The following is a 13,701-nucleotide window of genomic DNA, read 5'->3' on the forward strand; positions in this document are numbered from 1 at the left end:
TTGACAAGTGCCATAGAAACATAAGGTTGGAAGTATTAGACTTAGTTGTCTTGGCCTTAGAGAAGGGTTTAATTGAAGGTATTTGATCCAGGTTGTTAAGATCAACTGTCAGTATGATAGTCAAGTTTCTTACCTCTACTCCTTTCCATCCCAAGAGTTAGTTGAGTTCCCCTCTAACATTTTCTCTCCCTTTCAAAAGCCCCAAGTAGTACTACTACTTCTGGGGAACAGGAGATACAAACACTTAACTAAGTGGGGCGGGGGAGTAAAGCAAGTCCTTAAAGCAAAGTTCAGCATTCCAAATCTTAGCAGCTGCTACGAAAATATATTTGCTCTCTTGTATTACAGTTGTAATTACCCAAGATATAATAAAGGATAAAGGAAGTAATTTGGACAATACCAAAATGTTTCCCTTTCATACAGAGAACTCATATTTTCCCAATTGAAATGATGCTTTTTTTTTTTTTTTTTTTTTTGAGACGGAGTTTCACTCATGTTACCCAGGCTGGAGTGCAATGGCGCGATCTCGGCTCACCACAACCTCCACCTCCCGGGTTCAGGCAATTCTCCTGCCTCAGCCTCCTGAGTAGCTGGGATTACAGGCACGCGCCACCATGCCCAGCTAATTTTTTGTATTTTTAGTAGAGACGGGGTTTCACCATGTTGACCAGGATGGTCTCGATCTCTTGACCTTGTGATCCACCCGCCTCGGCCTCCCACAGTGCTGGGATTACAGGCTTGAGCCACCGCGCCCGGCCGATGCTTTTAACTTCTTCCTGCTTCTGTTCCTTGAAAGTTGATTCAAAACATTTATGGTTACCTAGCAATGGTTCAATGCAGTCCAAGTGCTTGGAAAACCTGATTGCAGGCATGGACCCATTCCCAGGAAAGTATACTAGGTAGTCACAATTTTGAACAGAACTACCTGGGTGAAGGGTGAAGGTAGGCAAAGGCCTCTGGAAACCTGTACAGACTCAGAATAAAAAAGTCCCAAGTGTTTGTCTTTTAAAAAAGGTATGAGTAAAGGGATCTGGTATCACTGTACACATCCTTGCTCCATGCTGGCGTTGCCAAAGGACAAAAAATAATTTGAGGTGGGACATATTCAGCAATTTTCAGTTGGATTCTCAAGTATTTTGCAAAAAAATCATAAATGAACAAATTTCCCATGCACTGTACAAACTATCTTAAACAGTGGCACATTTAACTGATACAAAGGAAACAAGCTTAACAATGTTTTAGTTCTTACATGAACTTTCTAATACTCCCATCACTGAAGTTTACATGTTTTCATCAAGGGTTTTAGAGATGCACAAGAGAATTATCAAAGTCATGTTTAATAAAGTCGCTTCCATTTTACAATACAGAAAATAATCATATACTATTTAAACAGGCAGAAATGAGCTAATCTGCATTTATAGAACAGTTTTTTGGGTGAGAAAACCATTCTTTTATCATTTCACCTTTACTATTTAGAGGAAACAGACTTGGGATGGTTCTAACTTATTTTTCAATTTTAGAATTATTAAGTGGAAGCCATACTTCAAGTACCCACACAACCATTCTGTTTTTCACTTTCAGTGTAATCTTGAAAAATTACATGAGATATTCAACACTATTATAAATAGGCTTTGTATTAGACAATTTTGCCCAACTGTAGGCTAATGTAGTGTTCAGAGCACTTTTAGGGTAAGCTAAGCTATGATGTTCAACTTTTGGTATTTTCAACTCACAGTGGGCTTATCTGGACACAAACCCATTGTAAGTTGAGAAGCATCTGTATATCTAACATTGGTTATGTATACTTTCTTTAAATGATCATTTAAAAAATAAAACTTTATTCATATCAACCCTGTGATGTAATTCTTCAGTTTTTAAAACTGCAAAACAGGTTCCAAGATGAGCTCTTACTGATTCATACAGTATAATACAGCCAAAACAACTGCTTATGACTCTCAAATATTCACAAATCAAGGCTGGGCACGGTGGCTCATGCCTGTAATCCCAGCACTCTGGGAGGCTGAGGCAGGAAGATCCCTTAAGGTCAGAAGTTCGAGACCAGCCTGGCCAACATGTGAAACCCTATCTCTACAAAAAATTAGCTGGGTGTGGTGGTGGATGCCTGTAGTCCCAGCTACTAGGGAGGCTGAGGTAGGAGGATCACTTGAACCCACAGGGTAGAGGTTGCTGTGAGCTAAGATTGCATCACTGCACTCCAGCCTGGGTGACAAAGTCGGACCTGTTTCCCCCACAAAAAATTATTCACATTACCCAGTATTAAGGAGGGGTCATCATGAGAGTTTTTCTAAGATAATCTATTAAATTACAATTTATAAAGAAGAAATGTTTATAAATTTTTATGAAGTTATGAATTTATAAAAGTATAAATTCACATAGCGCTGTTTAAACAAGAAGTTACCAAGAGGATTATAAACTATGCAATCTGCTACAAGTGATTTCAAAGAAATGATAAATTATATCTAATGTGTGGGTATAATAGAATCAATTTTTGATATTTAAATTATCCTAAAATCTGTTCAGTGTGAATACTCTTAAACTTTTCTTTTCTGTTGATGCTTCTGGCTGAGAATGAAGAGAGGATGGAGGCTTCAAATGACTGCAATTTTTCAGATGGTTTCTTGTGACCACCCATAAAGTATTTTTCTGCAGAGTCCAAAGGCAAGATAAAAAGTCTCTGACTTGAAATCAGAATCGATCTGCTGATCTGCTAGCCACAGCTCGAATATTGCCATAAACCTTGGAAGGAGGATTTCCTGCAAAGCGGGGGAAAAAAGTATATATATAAATAAACTCACATTTACAGAGCCTACAGCTATCCCTCAATGTCTAGGGAAGACTGGTTACAGGACTCCCACAGACACCACAATCCCTGGATGCTCGTCTCATATATTAAAAAATAGGCACATTAACTACATACATCCTCCCATGTACTTTAAATCATCTCTAGATTACTTATAATACCTAATACAATGTAAACACTATGTAAATAGTTGTTAATACTGTATTTTAAAATCTGTATTATTTTTTGCCATTATTATTTTTTTCTGAGTCTCTGATCTGTCGTTGGTTGGATCCGCAGATGTGGACCTTGCAGATACAGCGGGCAGACTGTACATGAAAAAGGGTCTAGAACCCTAAAAAGAACAGGACAGAGACATTTTCTTTAATTGGAAATTACAAAAAAAAAAAAAAACCTTAAAGGAAATAATACCCAAATATTCTCCAAAAACTATTTTAAACTTCTAAGAGCAAAAAGCATTGAGTTGTCAAAATATTTTAAAAAGAAGCCAATTACTAAGACCTGGGAACCAGAGAATCCCACGTTTTCTGAGCAAGCCGCTAAGATCTTGTACCTTATCAGAAGGTACTAACTTTGCTGCAGGATCAAGAAAATGGGTTAAGTGGATCAATTAAATTTCCTGAAGCAGTTCAGCAGCTCCTTTGTTGAACCTAAAATGTGACGTTCCCTTCTATTCTAGAATGGTTTTTCTCTGTACCTTATCAGGAAAGCAGCAAAGATTTGAGCAATATTACCCAATAAACACTTTCTTTTCTCTTGCAGACAAATGGAATCTAAGCAAAAATATTTCTACTTCTGGTCTGGTGCGGTGGCTCACGCCTGTAATCCCAGCACTTTGGGAGGCCAAGGAGGGCGGATCACAAAGTCAGGAGTTTGAGACCAGCTTGGCCAATATGGTGGAACCCCGTCTCTACGAAAAACATAAAAATGCACCTCTAGTCCCAGCTACTCAGGAGTCTGAGGCAGAAGAATTGCTTGAGTCAGAGGCTGTAGTGAGCCAAAATCGTACCACTGCACTCCAGCCTGGGCGACAGAGTGAGACTGTCTCAAAAAAAAAAAAAAAATTCTGATTCTTTCTCTAGGCCCACATTTGCCATCTCCCAAGGGTGTCTACTTGCTATCTTTAATATTACCCTATTACCCTAAACTCCTTTGCAAATGTAGTTTGACTTCTGAAATTAAAACGACAAAGAACTGCTATTACCCAAGATTAGGTTGCAAATGGCAGTTCTTGCCATCTTGATGTTTTGGAAGGAGCCAAGGATGTGAACTTTCCTGAAAGAAATAAAATGAGACGAATTAGTGGCTGAGATGCCATGACTCATACCTGTAATCCCAGCACTCTGGGAGGCCAAGGTGGAAAGATCATTTGAGGCCAGGAGTTTGAGACAAGCCTGGACAACATAATGAGACCCCATCTCTACACAAAAGTTAAAACAGCTGGGCATAGTAGCACATGCCTATAGAGTGCCACTACATGCCAACCTGAGTGACAGCAAAACCCTCTTTAAACAACAACAAAAAAGACACATTAGAAACAAAAAAGCATTTCCTTACCTAAGTCCTGTACTCCAGAAATGCTGGTGATGGCTGCACAACTCCACAAATATACTAAAAACCACTTTTTAATAAGGGTGAATTTTATGGTATATGAATTATATCTCAATACAAAATTATTTGAAAAGACAATTTTTTTTTAAAGTCAAGTCTGTGAAGATTCTTAGTTAATGATGACTCCCAGCCTGCTTCTATGCATGCCTTCATTTAATCCTCACTTGACCTTTATCAGGTGATGTTATTCCTGTTTTACAGATCAGGAAAGAAGTTTTTAAGAAATCAAAAAGCCTGCCCAAGACAACACTCTGGCAGAGCTGGTTAGTGAATACCCAGAAATGCAGTACTGAACTCAATTTCCTCTGGTTTTCAACTGCAAAGTTTTCTAAAGATTATCTAAATTTCTTCAAGGGTCTGAGGATCATCCAGACCCTTTTAATGGGCATTCTTTACTGAATGACAAAACTGACAAGATACGATTTTGCCTTGTTGAGTCCATTTTCCAAACTGTTTTCACTGTGCCCTGTACAATAGTTATCAGCAAAGCTCCTATATCTTCAACCCCTGTTAATATTCCGTTCATCTCTGGTTTTCACTAAGGCCAGTTCTCAAGTGGTGGCCAGCTTTTCCTCTGCAGGTTATCTCTAGGCCTGGGGGAGGAGCAGGTACCTTGGCTCCTCATGCCACATCCAGACCACATGCTCTCCCTCCTGCCTCCCTAAAAACCCTCTGGCTTTGGATCTGCTCTCAGGCCACATCATCTACCACCCTGCTTGGCTGCGGTCCTCAGCTGCCCCTGCAGATCGATCACTTGCGAAGAGGTCTGCTCCTGGCTCACTGTCTTTCTCTTGCTATTCCCATCACAATGCTCGATCATGTCAATACCCATGAAGACGATAATCCCAATATGCCAGCCTCTCGGGTCCTTGATATCCTTTATGCCAACATGGGGTCTTGTTTTCCACCCTACTCCAGCCTCTTATATCCATGGTCACACCCTGAACTTGGTCAATAGCAAAAGCTGCAACCCCTCATAATTTCAATTTCAAACATCCAACTTTCTCTCTACCACTTTCTGTCATTCCAGCTCCTATCAACACCAATAATCCTTTACTCCCACCAGGACCTCCCATCTATGGATCCTACCTACCTTCACTGCCCCTCATGCCCTCACATCCCATCTCCCTTTCTCTATTCACAATCATCCAAAGAGTTTCTATTCACTCAGAGTAAAAGCCAAAGTCCTTATGATGACCTCAAGGCCTTATCTATCACTCTCCACTCTCTCCCTTTTGTACTCAGCCAAGCTCCTTGCTCACTGGCAACTGCTAGATGAGCCCTCAACTCAAGACCTCTGTGCTTTTCCCTTCCTCTGTAATGCTCTTCCTCCAGACACCTGCAGATGAACAGAACAAACATTTACAGATGCTCCTTCCCCAAATTCCACTAAAATGACAATAATAATATGAGAAGGAGAAAGTGTTAACAGTAACAAAATCCAGAAAGATGGAAAGCAGATGGATAAGATGGAACTGACTGTGCAGACCCAAGTCAACTGATGTCAAATCAGCAGTGGGAATATCAAGAAGCAGAACTCCAAGACAGAGACTCCAAGAGCCAGGGTATTCTAACACAGAGGGGCCAAGGGCACAGGGAACCCAGGATGATGGCTGTGTAGCCAGAATGCAGGCAGAGAGCATGGGGGCGCTTTTGGAACAGATGTCTCCAGGAGAGGTTTCTCACATATTAGATGCATTCGAGTACATCAAGAGGAGATACAGACAACATCTAGCTTCTTACTGAATTAGTACACTGAAAATGAAGAAAGCACATAGACACATAAGACTTCCTCAAGTGAAAATAATGCTGCAAAAGAAAGATAAGGCAGTCACAGTGTTTTACCTGGCTCAGCTGTAAGTACACTGAGCACTGATTTCTGTTTTCAGGTAATACTGAACACTAATCTAACAAAAACCACAAGGGGACTATCAGGAGGACAGAGAGGAATAAATCAGAGTGTCAGAAAGGCTGAGTGTGTGTGGTGAAATAAGGGGGTGAAAGCCAGCTAAATCTTCATTTTTCATGGCAGAAAGTCAATAGTCAATCTAAAAAATAAAACAAGAGGCTGTACATAAACAGAATATCTGAAAATATAGGATAATTTAAGAATAGCTAAAATAGTCAAAATTGGTTCCCCTGAAAAGGGTGAAATGGAGGTAGGCAGCAGAAATTTTGGGCTTTTTCAAACTACGTATATGTTTAACTTTGATTAAAATTATTTAAAATAGAGCATGAAAGATGAGGAAATAAAGACAACAAGAACAGATAAAGTGGGAATAGTTTTGCTGCAGAAAGAACCAAAGTAATGGGGCAATAGTTGGAAAGGAATGGAGGTTTCAAGACACATAGGCAACATCATTTCCCATCTGCTATACTAAATATGCCTGGAACCAATTATTTTTAGTTTTCTATCTGGCTCACATTATATTTTGCCAGGTTATTAGCAACTCATCAAAAATAACATTTATAGGTACATAACAGCCCATCTTAACAGCTTTATTATAATTAATATAAACTGTTAAACATGGATTTTCTAACTAGCCTGTGAATAGCAAAAGCAAGAGACAGTGCATCTCTTAATTTCAAGTAGTTTGTAATTCAGTTTGTAAGTAATTCAATAGCAACATTATTCATAATAGCCACAAACTGAAAACAACCCAAATACCCAGCAACTGTGAATGGATAAACAAAATGTAATACAGCTGACTTCTGAACAACGCAGGTTTGAACTGCACGGGTCCAGTCGAGATTTGAGAAGACCCACAGAGGAGCTGAGTATTGTAGAAATGTCAAAAAAATTAAGAAAAAGCTATGTCACAAATATATGAATTGTATGTAGGTACTAGTCTATTTTATCATTTACTACCATAAAATATACACAAATTTATTATAAAAAGTTAAAATTCATCAAAACTTACCCACACAAACACAAACCATATATGTTGCCATTTGTAGTCTAGAGAAATGGAAACAAATGCAAAGATGCGGTATGAAATCATAACTCCATAAAATTAACTGTAGTGCATACTGTACTACTGTAATAATTTCACAGCCACTGCCTATTGCTCTTGCGGTGACCTCAGGTGTTGTAAGTATCCACTTAAAATGCCATGTGATGCTGATCGTCTCCCATAAGCAGTTTTGACTCTCCAGTAAATTGTCTATCAGTAAAAAGTGATCTCTCGCTGTTCTTGCCTATTTTTAATGTTTAATGCAATATTGTAAGCTTTCAGTAACACCAAGGACCCACACGAAGTGCCACTAGTGCTGTTGGAAGTGCTCCAAAGAAGCACAGAAGTCATGACAGTACAGGAAAAAGCTGAACTGCCTGATACATACTGCTGTCTGAGGCCTGCAGCCGCAGCTGCCTGCCACTTCAAGATAAATGAATCTACCATAGGACCACTGTAAAGAAAGGAAAAGGAAATTCATGCAGCTGTCACTGCAGCTACAACAGCAGATGTAAAACACCTGCAGTTCTGCCGAATTCCCCTTTATCTTATAAAACAAAAATAAAGCCTCTAAGCAAGACAGAACAGACCATGGCAATAAAATATCAAATTGTAAATAAGACCTATGACCACCCAGGCAAGGGTTAAGCCACACACCCTACACATAAGTAGTAAACATTCTAACTGCCATAGATATTTTTCTTTTTCTATAGCAGCTTACAAGCACTGGCCTTTTGATAAACAATATTAAAACAATTACAGCTCATCAATAGCTGGATACACATTGACCCCAGCTTCCCTCTTCCCATGCCCTGTTCTACAAGCCGTAACTACAGCTTTGAATGGACAAGAGACTTATTCCAGTAACATTCTCCTAATAAGCGGCCACTGACTATGGACTGGTTCTACCCGCTTCCAGAGGCAGTGTATTCAGTGCCTTCATGTCCCTGTCCCTACATCATCTTGTAACATACAGGGTCTAACTGTCATGTATTTTCAATGTTAAGTCTCCACCCCACAGCGACCAGAGGTTGTATGTTACATTTATTCAGTATATATACATTAGGACCTCTCTTATAAATATTCATAGCTCCTCCTATAACCTGTTAAATAAGTATACTTGGCTCACCCATTCAGCATAAATCCCTGTCTCCTTTTCCTTCTTCCAAGTGTCTGCTTTTGGTCTCTGCTGAAGGCCACACTTCCCAGCCTGTCAGAATAGCCACTCTGCAGACTGCAACCCTTTATAAGAAATAAAGTTTCCTCTCTGAATTTATAAATCTTGTGATTCTTTTGTTGACAATCTCAAATTGGAAATGTAGCTTTTATGTGGGTGCGAGATTGTTCTAAAAAGAACATGTCTATAGACTCAAATATGATTGAGAAAAAAATGAAGTCATTAAGTGACAACTTACAGAAAAAGGAAAGTAAAAGATCTAAAGCTGGAGAACTTAATGCCAGCAAAGGATGGTTTGATTATGTTAGAAACAGGTGGCTTTAAACATTTCAGGCTAACAGAGAAGCAGCTTCTGGTCACCAAGGGGCAGCAGACGAGTTCCCAGATGCCATTACAAAAAATCATTGAGGAGAAATAGCATCTGCCTGAACAGGTTTGTTGTGAACATGAAAAGTGTCCTGTTCGGGAAAAAAAAAGTCACAAAGGGCAATCATTAGTAAAGAAGAGAAGCAAGCACCAGGATTTAAGGCAGGAAGGGATACGCTAACTTTACTGTTTTGTTTAAATGCACTCAGGTTTATGATCAGGACTGCCCTTATCTATAAAGCTGCTAATCCCAATCCTTAAAGGGAAAAGGTAAACACCAGTGGCCTGTTTTTTCGATGTACAAGAAGGCTTGGACAAAGACAGCTCTTTTTCTGGATTGATTCCATTGATGCTTTGTCCCTGAAGTCAGGAAGTATCCTGCTAGTAGGGAATGAGTTTTAAAGTTCTTTTGATATTGAGCTATGTCCCAGCCACCCAGAACCCCATGAGTTCAACGCTGAACTCATGGGGTTCTGGGTGTAAACTCATGGGGTTCTGGGTGGCTGGAAGAAGAAGGCAACAAAGTTGTCTCCTTGCCCCTAAATAATTCAGCCTCCAGATCAGGTAGTCATGAAGACCTTTAAGGTTCATTACACACAGTACTCTATGAAAAATACTGTCAATGATATGGAATAGAACTTGAAAGAAAGAACATAATAAAAGTCTGGAAGGACTAAGCCACTGAAGACACTGTCATTATTATGGAAAAAGCTGTGAAAGCCTCATGCCTGCAACTATAAATTTCTGCTGGAGAAGGACGTGTCCAGAGGTTTTGTATGACATTACAGGATTTATGACAGAGCCAACCAAGAAATTATGAAAGAGACTGTGGCTATGGCAAAAAGTAAGGGGTGAAGGGTTTCAAGATATGGATCTCAGAGAAATTCAAGAGCTAACAGACACCATATCAGAGGAATTAACGGAAGACAACTTGATGGAGGTGAGTGCTTCAAAAGCAGTGCCAGGTGATGAGGAGGAGGATGTAGAAGCAGCAGTGTCAGAAAGGGTGACATTAGACAATTTGGCAGAGGGTTTCTGATTATTCAAGATTCTTTTGATATCTTTTACGACAGATCCTTTTATGATATGGGCACTGAAACTAAAACTGTGGAGGAGGACTGGTACCCCATAGAGAAGTGAAAGGATAAAAAAGTCAGAAATTATAATGTACTTCCATAAAGTTCCAGAGTATGCCTGCCTCTTCTGCCTCCCCTTCCACATCTTCCACCTCTGCCACCCATGAGACAGCAAGATTAACCCCTCTTCCTCCTCCTCAGCTTGTTCAACATGCAAACAAGGATGGAGACCTTTATGATGATCCACTTCCACTTAATGAGTAGTAAATCGATTTTCTCTTATGATTTTTAATAACATTTTCTTTTCTTAGCTTACTTTATGAAGGAGTGCAGTATATAATACATGTAACATACAAAATATGTGTTTATCAATTGTTTGTTATGGGTATAACTTTCGGCCAGCAGCAGTAAAGTTTTGGGAGAGTCAAGTCATATATGGATTTTCAGCCATGTTGGAGGTTCAGCATCCGTAATCCCTGCAATACTCAAGGATCAACAGTATACCTATGCAATGAAATAGTACTTGCCAATAAAAAGGAACTACTGACACACCCAACAAAATGAAGGAGTTCAAAATAACATGCTCATCAAGAGAAGTCATACAGCAAAGCCTATATACTGTGGATTTCCATTTATGTGAATTTTAGAAAAGGCAAGATAAAAGTGACAGAAATTAGAGCAGTGGTTGTCCCAGAACAGGGCTGGGGCAGGCAACTGACCATAAAGATGGACAAAGGAATTTTCCAGAGTAAGAGAACTGTATGAGTGTTAGGGGACTACAATACATAAACATTAGCCAAAAACTCATTGAACTGGACCCTTAAAACAGGAGAATTTTACTGTATGTAAATTATGCCACAATGAACTTTTAAAAAGTTAGTTCAACTAGTACATTTTAGGTTAATATTTATAAAATTTACCAGTGATAAACTTAATGACAGATTATAATTTCATTGGCAAATCAGTTACAGTTTTGGATTTCTAAATTCTTTTTTTTTTTTTTTTTTGAGACAGAGTCTTGTTCCGTCACCGAGACTGGAGTGCAGTGGCTTGATCTTGGCTCACTGCAGTCTCTGCCTCCCGTGTTCAAGCAATTCTTCTGCCTCAGCCTCCCAAGTAACTGGGATTACAGGAATGTACTACCACCCCTAGCTAATTTTTTTGAATTTTTGGTAGAGACTGGTTTTCACCATGTTGGCAAGGCTGGTTTTGAACTCCTGACCTCAAGTGACCCACCCACCTTGGCCTCCCAAAGTGCTAGGATTACAGGCATGAGCCACTGCGCCCAGCCATGGATTTCTAAATTCATAAAAGTTTTTAGGGCTACTCAGCCAATCCATGACTTAGTGATGACTGAAGATTTTTTTTTGACTTTATAATTGTGTGAAGTGATACACATTCAGAATGCTCTTCAATTTTTAAAAGAGAAGTATCCTAAGACAAAAGTGAACTTTTGACTTACAAGATCTTTAATTTATAATAGGTTTGTCTGGATATAACTCCACCATACAGTGGGGAACATCTGTATGTGGATTTTGAAAAATTAATTTTTTTGATACAGGGTTTCACTCTTGTCACTCAGGCTAGAGTGCAGAGGTGCCATCATGGTTCAATGTGGCCTTGACATCCTGGGTTCAAGAAATCCTCCTACCTGAGCCTTCTGAGTAGCTAGAGCTATGGGTGTGGACAATCACACCTGTTTAATTTTTATATTTTTTGAAGAGATGGGATCTCTTTATGTTGCCCAGGCTGGTCTTGAACTTTAGAGGCTCAAGCAATTCTTCCTTCCACCTTGGCCTCTGTGCTCAGACTATGTATAGTATTTTTATTTTCATTTTGTGAGTCTCACTCTGTCACCCAGTCTGGAGTACAGTAGCATGATCATGGTTCATTGCAGCTTCAGCCTCCTGGGCTCAGGAGATCTTCCCCCTTCAGCCTCCTGAGTAGCTGGGACTACAGGTGTGGGCTGCTACACCCCGCTAATTTTTGTATTTTTTTATAGAGAAGGGGTTTTGCCAAGTTGCCCAGGCTAGTCTCAAACTCCTGAGCTCAGGCCATCCACCTGCCTCACCTCCCAAAGTGCTGGGATTACAGGTGTGAGCCACCAAGTCTGGCCATACTTTTAAATGTGGTGTGCATTTCCACATTTTTGAAATTTCTAGTTCAAAAAAGCTTCTCCCAAGGCTCCCTATTTCTGACTCTAGGCTCAATCCATAAAAGATCAACAATATAACCATATACTTGGCTTCAGGTAAAGAGGGCCACCCATACAGTAGTATAGTTATCCTTAAAATATAAAGAATGTATAAAATTTAGATTCTATATAATGATGAGTCCTTCAGTGTAGAGCAAAATTGAGATATTAAATGAAATTATTTCAGGATTTAGTCGCAGGCAGATCCCTCCTACTCTCAACTGTTCAGTTTCCTAACTTCATAGTATTATATAATCTCTGAGCCATCTGCCAGTAAGATCCCCAACTGGCAACACAGCAGCTTCAACCTCAGACAGGGGTAATCCCAGCTTCACTTCTGGCACCTTTATTTTAAGCCCCTATCATCTTATTTATGTTCACATATAACTGCTCTCTAGCTTTGCCTAATGTACGATATTCCCCTTCCTTTTATAAAAGGTGAAGACTCATACTGGCATTTGAAATACTGATTGCTTGTTCTCCCCTACTAATTTAATAGATTCCCTTGAGATTTTATTTACTTATTTTATTTATTTTTGGGAGACAGGGTCTTGCTCTGTCACCCAGGCTGGAGTGCAATGGCATGGCTCACTGAAACCTCTTTCTCCCAGGTTCAAGGGATTCTCCTGCCTTAGCCTCCCAAGTAGCTGGGACTACAGGCATGTGCCATTTATGCTTGGTTAATTTTTGTATTTTTAGTAGAGATGGTGTTTCACCATGTTGGCCAAGCTGGTCTCGAACTCCTGACCCTAGGTGATCCGCCCGCCTTGGCCTCCCAAAGTGCTGGGATTACAGGTGTGAGCCACTGTGCCTGACCTGAGATATTATTTAAATCTTCATCTGTAATAATAATTTCTTTTAATAGCATTTCTAAACATTTCCTCATTGCTAAATGAGAAAAAGACATATAATTTTTGAAATTTCCTCAACTTAAGCCTCTTTCAAAGTTGGTGACCATTCACCCAGAAGAATACAGATGATTCCCAACTTAAGATGGTTCGACTTGGGATTTTTCAACTTTACAAGGGTGCAAAGGTGATATACATTCAGAATGCTCTACTTCAAATACACATACAACTATTCTGTTTTTCATTTTTAGTACAGAATTCAATATTTAACACTCTGTCATAAAGTAGGATTTGTGTTGGATAACTTTGCCCAACTGTAGGCTAATGTGTGTTCTGACCACATTTATGATAGGCTAGGCTAAGCTATAATGTTCCATAAGTCAGGTATATTAAATGCATTTTAGACTTACAATATTTTCAATTTACAATTGGTTTATAAGGAGCATCTATACAGACAAATATTTAGCAGCAACATTATACATAAAATACAACTGTTCTGTTTTAAAACAAAAGATCAAATATAAATTACGAAAATAATTTTGTCAAGATTAAATACTTACACATCAGCCAAAACTATCCGTGTCCGTGTCACATTCTCGATGGTGAATTTGGTTTTTCCTCCTTTGCCAGCAATTCTTCCTATTGCCCTGGATA

The 13,701-nt window shown here is 39.3% G+C and overlaps 1 protein-coding gene across 1 annotated transcript in view; it reads right to left on the minus strand.

The window, feature by feature from the left end:
- Positions 1-1,319: 1,319 nt before the first annotated feature.
- PNO1 (partner of NOB1 homolog) overlaps positions 1,320-13,701 on the minus strand; it is a 17,684-nt gene continuing 5,302 nt past the window's right edge. Inside the window, exons 3-5 of the mRNA XM_037736105.1 lie at positions 13,608-13,699; positions 4,026-4,096; positions 1,320-2,774 (exon numbers count right to left, since the gene is read on the minus strand). Coding sequence (XP_037592033.1) covers positions 2,707-2,774; positions 4,026-4,096; positions 13,608-13,699 — 231 coding nt within the window. The 3' untranslated portion in view covers positions 1,320-2,706. The remainder of the gene's footprint in view (positions 2,775-4,025; positions 4,097-13,607; positions 13,700-13,701) is intronic.

This window comes from Cebus imitator, unplaced genomic scaffold (genome assembly GCF_001604975.1).
Source record: "Cebus imitator isolate Cc_AM_T3 unplaced genomic scaffold, Cebus_imitator-1.0 Scaffold23, whole genome shotgun sequence".
Lineage (NCBI taxonomy): Eukaryota > Metazoa > Chordata > Mammalia > Primates > Cebidae > Cebus > Cebus imitator.